The following is a 17,026-nucleotide window of genomic DNA, read 5'->3' as shown; positions in this document are numbered from 1 at the left end:
AGTACACTGTTATGCTGGCTTTTTTCTAGATGGTTTAATCTCTCTGGCTTGGCTTTAAAACTGAGCTTTGGTTGTTCTGAAATTGAGTGGACAATCTGGCCAAAAGGTCATAACATGACAGTATGCAGTAAGATGGCCTTTATTTATCCCTGAGCAGTGATAAGCTTTGTAGATAACCCTCTCGTAAACCACTGTCAATAGCTCCTGTCATCACTGCCATCCAAGAGCAACCCCTAAGCCCAGCAGTTTGGTGATTAAAACTGTTAATGTGCCTACATCTATGGCTCAAATTAACCTAACATATAAAATCCTACAATATTGAAAATATAGCTAGTTACAAATAACAACAACAATAACAAACAATACAAATAAGGGCGATGGGAGCCCCAGCAAAAAGAAACAATAACAGGAATAAGACTACAAACCGTCAGATTCTGGCTTCTCCCCTAAGCTAATATCAGTAGGCTAAAGTATTAGAGTTACTTGTATAGGGCTGCTAGTAACTCCCACCTCAACTTGTTATTAATAAACAGAAACTGTAAAACCAGCAGAGGGATGATGCTGTTGGTGATGGAGATGAGGGAGGAAATAAGAGGGATCAAGACACCACTTACCAACCTCCATGCTATAGCTTCACTGGCTTTATACGGTTGCGAGTGAGCCTTCTGCAGCCACTCAGGTAGGAATACATCAGAGGAAAGAGCAGGTTGATGAGAATAGCAGACAATAGGAGGTTGATGCACGTGCTGGTGCACTGATGGTGCTCGTAACAAAAACAAACCTCCATGATGTGCTCCAAGTCAATCTTGGTGAGTAGCAAAGCCCTAATAACAAGGTCTCCTTTGCTCTCCTTACATTTATGCTTTGGGACTTTTTGAGGGTAATGTTTCATCTTCATTCTTAAGCTCTGTTAAGGCTTTAGTCCTCTGCTTTGCTGTAGAAGTGTTTGATGATTCAGCTCCACCCTACTAATGGCAAACTCTGTGGTCTTGGTTAACACAAGTCCTTGTAGTTAGGTTTAGCACTCACTATTCTGTGGCATGACTCTGGAGAGAACAGCATGCTGCTGCTTGTGCCATTAGGTTTTATTCTAGTCCTTTCTTCCTCTGCAGCATTATATTTATTTTATGATGATCACTTGGTGTATGATCTGCTATAGTTTGATGAAATAGCTATGTGGAATATTAAGTGTTGTGAATCCACCAAAAGATTCTGTAAGAGATTACTAAGGAATAGATCATCATACATCATGTTATTCTTATCTCCCAAACGGTTTGATGTATTAGGTTTTGTTGGCTTTATCTGACGGCAGTAGTAGAATACTGCAGCTGCTTAGGGAATGATTGTTTGGTTGTAGAGCACACCCAGCAACCCAGAAAACCCGACCACATTTCACAGTTACTGCCCAAAGCATTACCCCAGAAGAAGTGATTATTATGCGATATTGGCCAGCTGGTGTCCTAGTATTGAGTGTATATGTCACGGTTTCCATGGTGACTATGGTTTTTTTTTTGTTGTTTTTTTTTTCTTCTTCTTTTTTGTTTTTTTTCATTTGCACGCAGTCACACAGATGGACAGGATCTTGGAAGCAGCCAGATGTATTGTCTTGGACAGATTAGAGCCGTGTCCATGTTGTGCTCTGAAATTAAACAAGGGCATTTGTGTTTGACTGTGAATTGAGTACAGTGAGAATAACAATAACTTTATATGAAAACACTGTTTTTGATGAGCTGCAAATAAAAATGTGCATTTCTGTCTCTTCTAGAGAAAAACTTTTTCTGTGGCACCTGAAGCTCTTATTTCCTCAGAGCAGTTCAGAGTTCACTCAGAGGAGGTGAGTAATCAAGTAATAATTACATTTCTTCAATAGTGTATCATAAAAGTTTCTTCTAAACCTTTAGCGTTTAAGTGTGTCCTGAAACCAAAGTGTGTTGATATTGAATTGAAGTTGGGACCATTATTGATCCTTTATTTTCTCTTGCGTTTGCCTCTCTATTAACGATGCCTATTTTTGTTGCAGGGTGTCTGACAAACAAACCTTGAAGCAGATCTTGACTTCTTATATTCACCCTACAGAGTCGGACCCTGTCACACGTCAGAAGTGAGCTTTCCCCCCTCACATTTGAAAACAGAACATGTGTTTTTTTTTGGTTCAGTTTGTTTTTAGAAGCTGAGATATTTATTTGAAAAACGATGTAAAAGCTCTAAACGTTGCTTCAAGAAACTGAGTCTGTAAAAAGAAACCACTTCTAAGTGAAGGTTGAGACACTAACAGAGCCACACAGAAATTTGTCTGTAATTAAAGTTTCATCATTACAACAGGAAAACCAACATGTTCATGTGTACATATTGTGTACACATTTAAACCTGTAGGATAATTAAATTCAGTTTTATTCATATAGCAACAACAATCACACCTTACAGCCAAGGGTTGTTTACCTTACAACAAGGTAAAGACCCTACAATAATATAGAGAAATCCACAGCAATCAGACCCTTTGAGCAAGCACTTGGTGCCAGTGGGAAGGAAAAACTGTTTTAACAGGAACAAACGTCTAGCAGAACCAGGCTTGGGGAGGGGAGGGGGGGGCAGCCATCTGTCACAACCAGTTTGGAATAATGGGGGAGAAAGACAGGACAAATACACGCTGTGCAGGAGAGCCAGAGATGAATAACGTAGAGAGGGTGTCTATCTCCCAAAGCCAAACTGGGAGCTGGTTCCACAGAAGAGGTGCATGAAGGCTGCAGGCTGTGCCTCTTCTGTTCTACTTTTAAATACCCACAAGTTCAGGACCTTGTATGTGAGGAGAAGGATTTTAAATTTGATTCTGGATTTAATGGGAAGCAATTAAGAGAAGCCAGTGTGGGAGAAATATGCTCTCTCTGTCTGGACCCTGTCAGTACTCCCTGTCAGTTGTCAAGGGACAACTTTGACAGTACTGAATTACAATAGCCCGGCCTAGTAGACAATTATTCGAGTAATCTAGTTCCTGTGAGCTGTTAGTACCTTTCCTTGCTTTGGAATGTGCTTCTAGATAAAACTTTGTCCTTGCTTTGTGGCAGTGTGGACAAGCAGCAACTGTGCATTGATTCATTTGGGAATAGTACTAGTGACTTTCCGTCAAAGTGAAAACTATTTCGGTGATCTTGGGAGTAATTTCAGGTATGTGATCCCTTGTGTTTAGCATTACTGATTTTTATAAATCTGCTAAAACTCCAGCTTTATCTTGCAGCAAAGCTGGAAATCATAAACTAATCCGTTTCATTCAGCAATAGAAATTCAGCTCACACAGATTTGTTTAGTTATTTTTTTTAAACCCATGAATAAAAATAGAAAACATAACAATGTGATAATAGACCTAGAAGTTAACACCTCTTTGATGTATGGCTTGAAAGACCTCTAAGTTCGGGGATAATGACTGCTGCTCAGCCCTTTGTTTTCTGTTGAAAAGTTTTAATGAGCACTTTTTATTGTTGGCAGCGAGTTTGAAGTAGTGTTTTGTTCGTAGATTCTCATAGTTGAGAAAGAGAGCGGAGAAAAGGAAGCCAAATGAATCATTCACAGTAATTATAGTTGAAATGTGGATGGTGGCATTCATACTTAATGGTTTAATGTCAAGTATCCAATTTGACCTGCTTCAAAATTGTAATGCATTGTATACAAGATTTTTGCATTGCCCAAAATTGTCTCGTAAACTGTCACATTAAGCGTCTGAATCAGCTACAGCAGAACAGCACAATAGAGTCTTGTGTTCAAATAGAACCATGGTTTTGACTTGTGGGTCTTAATACGCTGTAAAAGCTCTCCTGCTATAAATCATGCTTTTAAAACTGCTTTCACTATTTTCATTATTTTTTGAACTCTGACAATACTTAATACCTATTTTGATCTACAAAAACTATCATTACTTTTCTTGTACAATGGACCCTGGGTGGATGATGTAAACTGGTTGCACTGCAGAGCTACCATTACAAAGTTGCTATTTCTGGGCCATTATATTAACAGTTTAAAAAAACAAAACAAAACACACACACACACACACATTACTGTTTTTGTTTGTGATTTCCAGGTGAAAGAAAACAAAGGAAATGATATTAGTCTTTTAAAAATGTCCTGATGATCAGAAAAAAAGACAAGAATTGGGCTGTAGTTTTGGTGGACATAGACAGCTTCTAAAAGTTGACTAAAGGAGCTCAAAAATGATCCTAGCAATGAGCTAAAATGAGGATGACTAAAACCAAATGGTGTGCTTACAGGTTTTGTCCCACATGGAGTCTAAACATCTTTGGGTAATGAGTGAATATCGATTTCCTTTTAGACTGCTTATGAAAAGGGAACCGGTGGTCACCACCGACATCACCTAGGTACACGAGCCTGCTACTTCAGTCAGCTCAGCAATCCAGATAATTTAGACCGACTGCAGCAGAATGTGCTGTCTTCTCGCTGTCTTCATTTTGATGTGCAATTGAGGTTCATGTTTTACTCCTCAACAACATTGGGGCCATTCCAACCATCTGACAACAGTGACAGCCTGGTGGTAAAATGACTTTCTTCAAATTTTAGAAAACCTTAGACACAGTGTGTTTTAAATAGCAAATTTAAACTGCTGATGATAAAGTTAATATAAGCTTTACGTTTTTGTGTAGTCAGGGTTCAGTTCTAGTAGTAAACCCTCATAACCTTAATGAAACTGAAAGCCTTGGGAGGCTCATGTTCAATAAAAGATTTTGATAGCTACAGTTCACCGTTCCACAGGAAGTTTCATAAATATTACTGTATCTAATTAAAATTATCTGTAGAATGTGAATGAGATGGGTTGCCTGTAACACTGGTGATTTCTGCTACTGTGCTTTGTCACAGCTATGCTCATGTTTCTCAGAGTGGATAGATTGTCAGCTTTTAATAAGTTGAATTTATCTCCCTGCACACAGAAGCTGTTTTTCAAGAGGTAATCTTCTGTGCTGATCTTTGTTATCGATCAGCTCAGTACAGTTCAGTAACACAGGACGTGGTCGGGGTCTCCGCACGTTGACATACATTTGCTTTTTTTTTTTTTTTTTTTTTTTCTCCATTTCCCAAGCTCTTGTTTCTCCCATCCTGAACAGTAGTCTTTGAACAAGGCAGCTTCTTAGATTGCACTATTTCTTATCTGAACCTCTTACAGAGCAGTGATTTGACTCCTCTGACCTAAGCTTTATACTGATAACAGCGATCAGTGCCTTACTGCAAAATCCACATCAAGAGCATTGTGTAGAGGTGTACAGCTCTTTAAATAGAGACGTGACATAGTCTTTGCCAATCTTTTATACACAGGCTCTTTCTAGTTTCAAGCCAGTGAGGTTTCAACTCTGCATGTTCCATTGGCTAGCTGTTCGCAGCAGGCTGAGGTGCTGTGGTTGACAGTACATGCAGTGATTTAATTTGCATAGGAACCTCAGTGGGAGCCTATACATATGTCAGTCAGTATACCAGTGTACATTTGGATCACTGCTGTGCCACGCTCAGTCAATGAGCTCTTTGTGTTTTGACCCTTTTCGTCACTACCTTAAAGCTAGTCACTGTGGCCATATGTTTAGTTCTTGGTGTTAATGTGAGTTTGTTTTTCAGGTTGAAGATGTATGTGCAAGCTCGGTTTGATCATGTCAAAGTCTTCATGAAAGTGGAGGGAAGAAAGGCTAACTCTGTCAGGTGAGGTGCTCTTTCACTCCATCCCTAGCATCCCCCTCTGTATCTCCTCTCTCTCTACATCCATGATTCTTCACTGTGGCCCTTTACTTTCTTCGTCACCTCTCTTGCGCACTCTGTTGTTTTTGATTGATTGATTGATCTAAGATATTCAGACTCTTCTATCTTTACTATCTTTCTTTCCTGCATCTTCATCTTTGCCTCCTATGTCATTCATGCAGATGTATTCTGCTTTGCTTTTGAGGGAAGCAAGACAGAATCTCTGGGAGAAATTCACCTGGTATCACAAACTCATGTCGAGGGGAGTTAACAACACAGTGATGGCACGGCAGGCATGCTGAAAACAGTCCATGAGAAAACAACCTAAAGTGTCACACTGGGCAAATTTAAATCTGGTCAGGGGTTTTTGATCTTTACCCCTAAGCCGTAAAAGGCTGATGGGGTAATGTTGTCACCCTGCCAGGTGAGCGAGCGGGCGCGCACAGCTAAGTTTGTGAAAGTGATACCTCGAGAACAAGACGACGTAGGAGCTTCATATTGATACCATAGGTGTATATACTACTGTAGGACGAGGCTATGGGATAGCACTGGTGGTTGTCAGTATTTTAGAAGTCCTCAGCATCTTTTGATCACAGCTTGCATGTGGTGATAATTTTCTTTTTACATCTGTGAATTAGCTAAGTTATTTAAAAATTTGACATTTGCTTCTTAGACTTGGGCTCTCTCCACTTTGCATACCTTTTGTTTTGTATGCGCCTTCTTTTTTTTTTTTCTTTTTTTTAAATTGTGCATTCATTTTTTGAACGGGTCAGGGAGAGGTGATGGTAGCACCCATCTGCCTCGCCTACTTTTAGGCTCTTTGGCAGCCTTCCGTTTCTACTTAGTGACAAAGTGAATGATGATCCTTGGTGCTCATTATATTTGCCCCCTGGCTGAGATGAGACATCATAAAACTTCCCATCCTTCATTCTTGTCTCACACACACACACACACACACACACACACACACACACACACACACACACACACACACACCATCATTTTGCTTTGCAGCAGCAGGTTCAGCTGCACACTTCTTCTCAGGAGATAAATTAAATTTTATAAAAGCATATAGAGGGATAAGAGATTTACCAAGACCCTTACCTTTTTATCCTTAATGCATAGTTTTAAATTCTTCTCATCTCTGAGGCCACAAATATGAACCTTGTACAAGCTAGTGTATTACAATAAGTTCATAAAGGCAGTAAGTTTCCAACCATTACAAATTTCTATAAAGTGTAGCACAGTATAGTATTGTGTACTAGTCACTTTGTTATATACCTATAAACCACGCTAAAATTCATACTCGTGTCCTACCTTAATGTTATTTAAACCTAATACAGAGAGCAGGGACAGCAACAAGCTTTTAAAAATGTCCTGATGATCAGAAAAAAAGACAAGAATTGGGCTGTAATTTTGGTGGACAAGCTATAATAACAACAAGGGAAAGTCAGTGCTCTGCAGCCATCAGAGCTCTGACTTGCTCAGGCATGGACTCTGAATCCTCTATCAGCAGCTCATACTTGAAGCCTTGTAAGACGATAGTCAGGGTCCGTATGGATTGCACATGGTTTTCTAGCACATGATTCAAGAGCTTTATTAAAGTGAAAGCTTGGGAATTGGGAACCTTTTTTGCATTCTTTAAACCATTCCTGAAGTACTTCTGGAGTGTTGCGTGGTACATTATCAAATTCACCCTGTATGTTTTATCTGTGAGTATAAAGCATCATAGTTCTAATAAAATATTGATACACTTTTTATGAATGGCAGTGACACAGAAGATGATGGTGGAGTTTTGCCGAGAGCTTTAATAATCATGTTGACGTGTTTCTTACTTTAAAGCTGAGGTGGATGTTATAAAAGTAAATTCAAAAGGAAGTTTTTAGAGAAGAAATTAGAGATGGAGCTGTGCTTTCTAGAAGTGTGACTAATGTGTGCGTCGTAACTTTGTTCATTTAAAACCTTTTTTTTTCTTTACAATGATGCTTTAAATTGCACTTGTTATGTTGCAGCATCAACACATTGTAATGTTCCATTTAACATTACTTTATTACATATTTGCATAAATGTATCCAGTATCGTTGTATCAAAAGTCATTTTTTTCAAAAGTCAACCCCCTAAGGCTGTTCTGTTTAGGTGGGCGGGGGCACATCATATGAAGTGATCATGTCAAGGTGGAAATAATAGCACAGGGAATTTCCTGTTAAGATTTCGTTTTTATATAAATGAATCACTACTTTTGTCATTTTTGGCAGAAGATCGTTTCTTTCAAAAGGTTTTATACGTGACTTTTAACAGCGTTTGGGCTGATACACATTTAGTAGTTGTTAGTAATGAATAACTGAGCAGCATGAACAAATCAATCTATTTGACATTCTCTCCTCCAGTGTTTTAAGTGTCTGTTAATTCAGAGTGCAATTTTCAGTTTTGAATCTAAATGAATAGAAGAGGGTAAAATTCTATATTTTTTCAGGGTAATTATCTTATTAACTATGTACAGTTCTGCATCTCAGTCTTGTGTCAACAGGTTCTACTTTAATGAGAAGAGAGGCCCTATCTGTGCTTGTATCTTGTTTAAGAGGTTCCAAATCCGGTCGGATTATTTCAACCACAAATAAGCCTCTACTTTCTGAATAATGCAGACTTGGTGGAGAACCCCTAATTTTACAGTGTTATTAATGTTATGAAGTCATGGATAGAAGTAGTCATGGCTTCTTAGTGGTCATTTGCCACGTCTAACACAAAAGGTATGACTGCGTGGTTTTTTTTGTTTTTTTTTGTTGTCTACTGGAATATCAACCACCTCCAATAAAGGAGTTCTTGTGCTAAAATAAGTGGCGCTTGTATAGCCCACATCCTCTTACTGGAAAGGTGACCATGTGCATCAAGGGAACCATTCACACATTTCTGATGTTTGTTTATGGGGTTGTTGTTTTTTTTCGTGTTTATTTTTTTTTAGTCATTCCTCCCATGTGATCCTGGGGATGCCCTCTCCTCTTTTCCCTTACCACTGCCTTTCCTCTCAGTCTGCCAGACGGAGAGGGATGCATCCTTGATGTCTAAAATGGAGATGCTCTTTTTACAAAGCGAACCGTATTTTTCTGCTTTCTGGGTTTTTTAGTTTAGTTTAGTTTTTTTAACCAGTGTTGTGCTGTTGCCTTAAGGCAGTGATGTTCCTGTCCTGTTGAAGCTGTTCTTTTTCTCACATATTTGTGGCTAGTGCTTTCCTTAGTCCCCTGGAGCTTTTCTATCTGCTCTCCCTCGGCTTGCCCTAATGCTACGTTCAAGTATGTTTCTGCACAGCAGATGCTTACTTCAGGTCTCCTGCTGGTTGCTGAACAGCAAGGCATTTCTAAGGTGTTCATTAGGTAATAATGACATTTTTCATCTTTCAAGTGACTTCAGCTTTTACACAAACACACAGTGTGAAATAGTGTTTGTTAAAAAGCACTGTTTGACTGTCTTCAGTTGTCACTTTTGGTAAAATTTGCTGTAATTTTTGTTTGGGAGAACATGGACAGACACGTGGTGCTTGAAGGTCTGCACTGAAACAGTTTTGTGTTACTTTTTTAAACTGAACCTCTGTAGTGCAAACTTTTCCAAACCTGGCTTAAGAGGAGTTACACCCTGAAAATAAGGAATAAAGGTGCAATTAAGTGTATGAAGTGTGGACAGGGATGGTTGCCTAGGACACTGGCTGACCTGTACTGAATGTGGACATCAAGGTAGAGCTATTAGTCAGAGTTAACAGCCATAAGACTTTATGCAGTTCTGACAAAGAATTACTCTGAAAATACGATCTAATTATGAATGTGAATGTGTAGGCAAAATATGAATTATGTTTGTCTTTTTTTATGCCAAAGCAACATTACAAAAAAGCCATTAAAACAGCTTTTTAAAATTGTGTTTTGGTGTTATAGCCCAAAAAGAAAGAGCCTGATTTGCACATCTTAGTTTTACAGATGGAGGTCACTAACATTTTTTTTTTTCACTTCTTTCTCTCTTTTTTTTTTTACCCCACTAGTTTTGCATTTGGCTAAAGTCAATGTCACTATTGTTAGCATGAGGCAAGACCCTACAGAGGTTGTACAGGCAGTCCAAATCCTCCAGGATGGCACATTAACATGTGCCTTTGCCAGAAGATTTGCTGTCTCCCAGCACAGGACTCGTCTCCACTCTTTTGTCCTTGAAATCCTTGGACCCATTTTCAGACCCTGTGCTGGTGCGGTGGGTCCTGGGTTCTTCCTGGTGCACGATACTTCCCTATCTCATGTTGTGAGAATATGCACGTAGTAGTGTTGTGCAGATTGCTACTGAAATATCGATTCTTGCAGTGCCAGAAATGTATGTTCTAGAATCAAATGTCATATTGAAATATCGATATTTTAGTGATTTCAGGTAAACTTTCTGATTCATGATTAACAGGAACACAATGGAAAGTAACTATATTATTGAAATTGTCTGAATGATTGTTAGGAACTACTTCTTCCGCCTGTCATAGTGATATACAAAATATGGCTGTATAAATGCATCAGTGGGCGCACTCACTCAGTTGAGGATCATAGGCAGAGTCACAAACAGCCAAGATGCGGTGTGTGACAAATGTGGCAAGGCCACAAACCTTGTTAAACACAAACAATTAAACAATTAAATTGTGACACAAAATATGATGATGAGGTGAACCGAAGTAGGACGGGAAGGACAGGTGCTGCACGCTGAGTCCTTTGGTGCAGGAGAAAATGTGGAGCTGTTGGAAACGTGTAGTGCTTCTGAATTTTGGAAAGTGACGGAGTTCTAGGCTTATTTTTGTGTCTATTTTTAAATGATGTCAATTCAATGCTTCCTTAAAATGACAGAATCCCATTTGTTTAAATTGTAGAGCACTTAAAGTGGAATATGGAGACCAGGTGTCTTAAAAATATACAACGTACTTGCTGTATTTTTTATTTTATTTTTTTTACTGAGTCCTATTTTTAAGTTATTTTTTTAGCAGTGTATTTCCGGGAAACCATTGGGAAAAAAAATCATTCATCTCTAAGATAAGAGATTTACCATCAGAGGTGGAGTTGATGGAGTTCGGCTTGTGCTGATCTGTTGTGTGATTTCAACATAGTTTGGTTTCCATGTCTGATCTGATGACGCCTTCTGTATTTTATTAAGAGTATTGATACCATTTCCATAGGTTATTTTTAGGTCAAATCAGCAATGTGGTGGAACAGCTGCAACTTTTACTTGCATTCACATTTTCTTTTCTGAGTGCCTACTTTTTAGCAGTTAACAAAAATGAAAGGGGACATTGTCATTGCGTGAGGAAAAATAACTGAGGTCAAAAATTTTTGGAGAAATCCCGGAAACCTTCTGCAGCCAGCCGCACCCTGTGAGTCAATATCAGTTCAAACAATAAGATTTTCTTAACAATTAACAGCAGTGTTATTCTGTAGAATGCTTGTGCAACTGGACTTGTGTAATTGTATGTTTGCAATAGATTTATATCTTAATCTAATAGTTTTCAACATCACAGTACAGAGATCGTTCCCATTTAAAACCTCCAGTTTCATATTGCGATGGCCGTCCATCCCCAAAACAGCTCAATCTTGCGCGTGATCTTGCAATGCCTCGAGCTCTTTGTCATGTTCCTAAAGACTTTCTCCAGTTTATTTTGTTGTGTTGTTCTGCCAGGTAAGGCAACAACTTTTGGGTGTTCGGTGTGTTTCCCAGAGTTCAAATCCACATGAATACCAGGCCCGAAGGTTTCCAGCTAGAGATTTGCGGTGTGACGGAGTGGTCAGTGTTGCTTGACTCATCTGTTGTTGGTTTTAATGTTGTGGCTGATTGGTGTATGTATTCAGTGGTCATATTTGCAGTTTCTCTATGTCCTTCCCATTTTACACGGCTGTCTCTTTGCTGATGGGACTCGGCAGCAGAAGGAAAACAATGGGAACCTCCCTGAAGAGAACATCAGTGTGTCCTCTGTTCATTCACAAGAACATTATATAGAGACCAGATGTGTGCACGCTCTTGGCTGAGCCACCCGGTCTTGATCTTCAGAAATATCCAGGATTTAACACTGCAGGGAGCCACTCTCTCTGTTTGCCAGCTACCCCTCTTAAATGGTTGTTTACCAACATGTATGTTTTAATTTAGCCCCCCCCCCCCAAAAAAGAGAAAAAAATGGAAAAAACATCCGTTAAGAGTAATCTGTTTATCAGTAACACATAAAAATGAATGACATGGAAACAGTAGATATTTGGTGTGCACATCAAAGTGGATGCAGTCATTGTAAGTATGCTACTTTCTTGCACATTGTGGCTTTTCACACTGGATTCTCCTTCAGGAAAAAATGTGCTGTGGCTGTTAATATGTAAAATAATGTGTAGTAATAATAATAATAATAATCTCCATTAATGACCTGTAAACGTCACATTATAGCAGAGTGTTTTGATCGGTGCGCGTAGTGGGTGGATACCTGGGTGGATCTAATTTTCATGTGATTTTTCCAAAACAAACAATGGCTTAAGCCAGTTACGGTTCGACAGTACACATGTGATGTCTTGTGTTTTGGTGACAGCAACCTAAGCTGGCTCTGTGTTGCTAGCTCATGTCTCCAAGAATCCAGTCAACTATTCAGATCGGTGATTTATGACCATCTCTAATGTGCCACAGGTCTACTTTAAGACAAAGCTAGGCTGATGTCATCAAGTGCAAATAGTTAAAGGAGCGGTAGGAAAGCTGTGCTTGAGAGATGTCGTCGACTCTCAACTAAAGTCAGTTTCCATTCCACGAGACAGGCACTGAGCAGGATCTCGTTTTTCTGCCAAGCCATGACTCAAATCTCTATCAATCCTTTAATGAGCGTCAGCAGTCACTGTGCCTCGGGCGACAAGAGAAATAAAGAGCTGCAGTTGCCGGTTTAGGAGGTCCAACAGTAGTGATGTGACTTTATTTTTGCATGACATCTTTGTTATAAACACTCGTTTGGTCTCTTTTGTGCTTTCATTTGATTTAAAATAGGTATCATGAGTTGGACATTGAGAAGAGCCTGAGGGATAACCTGAGCTACAAAACACTGATTGAATATCCTGTGCTGCATGTTGTACTCAAAGATCACTGGAAGGACTATCCACTGAAAGGACCAGGTAAAAAAACAAACACACCCACCCTAATCTCAGCCCTTTTTCTCATCTCATCTAACTTTCTGTTATTTTCCCCTGCATGCATGCTTTTCTGCTGATTTCCAAACAGCTTTCAGTAACTAAACAACAGGATGAATATATAATGAGTTCAAATACTATGTAGCCCCCAAACGCCAATCTCTCTCCACTCCCCCGATTCCAGCAGCATTGTATCATGTTCTGGTTTCTCCAGCTGAGGCTTTAAGACTTTGTTCCCTTATTTTTCACTATGGCAACATGCTACCCAAAAGGAAATGAGCGTGCTCTGTTCAACATCACTTACACCACCTTAACCTCAACTGCAATTGTGGCCAGAAAGAGGATCAAACATGGCTTATTGCTGAAGATTGACCTCATAAGCTGTGAAGTGAGAATAGACGAGAAAACAGGAGATGAGTCCGTGCTTCTTCTCACCTCTGCGTCACTTTCCACTACTGCTGGGTTTTCAGTGTCGAGAACCATCAGTCGCGTCAAAACAGGACAGCGTGTCACGAAAAGCACGCTCATCCGTTTGGTTCCTGTGAGATGTGTACAGTTCGGTCCAGCTGTGGTTATCGCAGTACTTTCGGTATGATCACAAAAGACCACACAAACACAGTATCACAGTTACTGTCAGAGCCAGACTAGCCGAATGGCGAATGAGATCATTTTTAGTCTGAGTGTGTGCGTGTGTGTGTTTTTAGTGATAAGACCTTGGTACCACGCTGTTTTCCTATAAGGTTAGCTGTAGAAACACACTGATGATTACACATCCCATGGACTGTGAAGCTAGACGGGAAATGATAACAAGCAATTGGACAGCGTGGCAGCAACTGTATCTGCTGAAGTAATGTTGGGGGTCTGGCAGGCTCCAAGCATGCACCGTGCAGCCAGACAGTTTAAACTGAATTCTATATTTTGTTCTATAAACAGACCTGAAATATGACAGAAGTCTTAGAAAGTACTGTCTGCAGCCCCAACGTAGCCAAAAGGTTAAAGTCAGTTATCTTTGGGTTTCTGTCGTGCAGAGCTCACTCGTCACTTCACTGGAAATGTTGCAATACCACTCTTGGGTGTCAGATCTACAGGGTGGGCCATTTATATGGATACACCGTGATAAAATGGGAATGGTTGGTGATATTAAAGCCCTGTTTGTGGCACATTAATATATGTGAGGGGGCAAACTCCTCAAGATGTGTGTTGACCATGGTGGCCATTTAGAAGTCGGCCATCTTGAATAAAACTTTTGTTTTTTCAATAGGAAGAGGGCCATGTGACACATCAAACTTATCGGTAATGTCACAAGAAAAACAATGGTGTGCTTGGTTTCAACGTAACTTTATTCTTTCATGAGTTATTTACAAGTTTCTGACCACTTATAAGATGTGTTCAATGTGCTGCCTATTGTGTTGGACTGTCAATGCAACCCTCTTCTCCCACTCTTCACACACTGATAGCAACACCGCAGGAGAAATGCCAGCACAGCCATCCAGTATCCGTAGTTTCAGGTGCTGCACATCTCGTATCTTCACGCTATAGACAATTGCCTTCAGATGACCTCAAAGATAAAAGTCTAAGGGGGTCAGATCGGGAGACCTTGGGGGCCATTCAACTGGCCCACGACGACCAATCCACTTTCCAGGAAACTGTTCATCTAGGAATGCTCGGACCTGACACCCATAATGTGGTGGTGTACCATCTTGCTGGAAAAACTCAGGGAACGTGCCAGCTTCAGTGCACAAAGAGGGAAACACATCATCATGTAGTAATTTCAAATATCCAGTGGCCTTGAGGTTTCCATTGATGAAGAATGGACCCACTATCGTTGTACCCCATATACCACACCAAACCATCACTTTTGTTGGTCCAACAGTCTTGGAGGGATCCATCCAATGTGGGTTCATGTCAGACCAATAGTGGTGGTTTTGTTTGTTAACTTCACCATTCACATAAAAGTTTGCCTCATCACTAAACAAAATCTTCTGCATGAACTGAGGGTCCTGTTCCTATTTTTGTTTTGCCCATTCTGCAAATTCTGTGCGCCGATCTGGGTCATCCTCGTTGAGATGCTGCAGTAGCTGGAGTTTGTAAGGGTGCCATTTGTGAGTAGCTAATATCCGCCGAAGGGATGTTCGACTAATGCCACTCTCCAGTGACATGCGGAGAGTGCTACGCTGTGGGCTCTTGCTGAATGAAGCTAGGACAGCCACTGATGTTTCTTCATTAGTGACAGTTTTCTTGCGTCCACATTTTGGCAAATCCAACACTGAACCAGTTTCACGAAACTTAGCCATATAAATGGCCCACCCTGTAGTTACCGTTGCATATCGCTTTCAACATAACACAAGTTGTTCCCAATGCTTCTCTTTTTCTCTCATGACTCTCATGTACATGTTTAAACCTGTTAGAGTTTTACTATAGGAAATAACTGTGTGCAGTCACCTTATAAAAATGGGATTATATTGTTTCAGCTGAACCTGCATCAGCTTGTGCTCCTTTTGCAGCAAAGACTGACAAGGTGGGCCAAGAGAAGGAAACTGCGACCCAAGTTTCGCCATCGCCACAAAGATCTCCCACAACAGGAGAAACCAACATCAGCAGAACTGCCCAAGAGATGGAACCCCCACCACAGAAAAAGGCAAAGAGAGGAGATGAGGAGCAAGAGGAGCAAGAGGAGGGAGAGATCACAGACAGTAGTGATGAAGACGATAAAAATATCCCATGTGATTAAAGCTGCGACGATGCCAAAGATCCCAATAATGACACGAAAGTGACTAAAGATGAAGTGCAGTAGAAGTCGGTGGTGGACAGTGTTGTTATTAATGAACACAGTGACAGCAGCAGGGATCAGTGAATGATGAGGGGATTACTGAAGAAAGTGCGGAGGTCAGCATGACTAAGGAGGGGGCTCTTAAAGAGCCGATGGCTATTCTCATATCCCTGCCTGTGGAGATGAAAATGAGTCAGCTAATGCTGCTGACAGCCGGGGGATTGGAATGACAGTATCCAGATACTGAGGCTGTGACGCTGCACACGTCACAGGAAGTCATCAGTCTTCTGTCAGTTTACTTTAGTCCTTTTTCAGTATTTGTATATAGGTCATTTTCAGTAGCGAGAATAATTGTTAACGAAATATATTATTATTTGCACTTACAATCATTTCAGTTTTTATTTTTATACTGACTGATTTCATAAGTGAATCACTGATAATATTTAGGATTTTGATATTACTTTAATTTCAAAGCAATATATATATATATGTTAGTAAAATAAATGTGTTAATAACATCACATTCTGTTAAAAATGTTTTGTTATTAAATGAATTTATTTTAAAAACCATCTGTACTAGGATTGGTGTGTTTTTAAATTCAGTTTTTATATTTGTCTGGACTTCTGCTTTGTCAAATAAAATCAGTGTTTGGAAATGTTGGTTTTCATGATACTTATTTCCCCTTTATGTGTAATTCTCATACTGCAAAGATAAAAATATATTTTTATTAACATAGAAAATCTTGTAAACAAAACTCTGAGGCCATCACTGTGTTTGCTGATGTAGCTGTTTGACAGCTGTTTGAGGGTTTGTGATTTAAAAAAATAAATAAATAAAAATAAAAAAATGTAATTTGCATAATGTTAAATCTTCAAATTCTAGGGGCACTTGACAGTCAAAAATACAAAAGCTCAATGCAATTTATTTAGTTTCTATATGTGGAAAAATGTAAATTTGCTTCCATATGGTGGACAACAGGAAAAGCCCAGAAATGACTTGTATTGAATATGTATTTGTAATGTATTAAGTTCACTGGGCTTTTATGGGCTTTTTCACTAATTTTCAGTCTAGTCCTTGTATCTTATTATCCTCAGAGAGCCACTTAATGCTGACTTTGTCCAAAATCTCAAGGGATTCTCCAATGTTGTCTCCACATAACTGATAACATCACAAAGAACCAATTTTATATGCTCTTGTTCAGCATTTCGTTCAGAAATTCAGGAAACTGGAGAAGTGGGGGATGTTAAAAAAAAAAAAAAAAAAAAAAAAACTAGATTAGCAGTATGTGAAAGTCCTTACGAAACGAAAAGAAAAAAAAAAAGGAGGTCCATCTGAAAAAAGTCTGTTTGGCAGTAGCTTAATTTTTCAGCAAGACAAACAC

The 17,026-nt window shown here is 39.6% G+C and overlaps 1 protein-coding gene across 3 annotated transcripts in view; it reads left to right on the top strand.

Moving 5' to 3' along the window:
* znhit6 (zinc finger HIT-type containing 6) overlaps positions 1-16,151 on the top strand; it is a 41,089-nt gene extending 24,938 nt beyond the window's left edge. The window contains exons 5-9 of one of the 3 annotated variants that reach the window (XM_040031488.1): positions 1,766-1,834; positions 2,021-2,101; positions 5,608-5,688; positions 12,736-12,860; positions 15,347-16,151. In XM_040031488.1, coding sequence (XP_039887422.1) covers positions 1,766-1,834; positions 2,021-2,101; positions 5,608-5,688; positions 12,736-12,860; positions 15,347-15,606 — 616 coding nt within the window. In that variant the 3' untranslated portion in view covers positions 15,607-16,151. The remainder of the gene's footprint in view (positions 1-1,765; positions 1,835-2,020; positions 2,102-5,607; positions 5,689-12,735; positions 12,861-15,346) is intronic. The other 2 variants (XM_040031486.1, XM_040031487.1) reach the window with 2 other exon arrangements.
* Positions 16,152-17,026: the final 875 nt, after the last annotated feature.

The sequence above is a fragment of the Simochromis diagramma genome, unplaced genomic scaffold (assembly GCF_900408965.1).
Source record: "Simochromis diagramma unplaced genomic scaffold, fSimDia1.1 OVJJ01000284.1, whole genome shotgun sequence".
NCBI classification, from domain to species: Eukaryota; Metazoa; Chordata; class Actinopteri; order Cichliformes; family Cichlidae; genus Simochromis; species Simochromis diagramma.
This window is presented reverse-complemented; position numbering and strand designations above follow the sequence as displayed.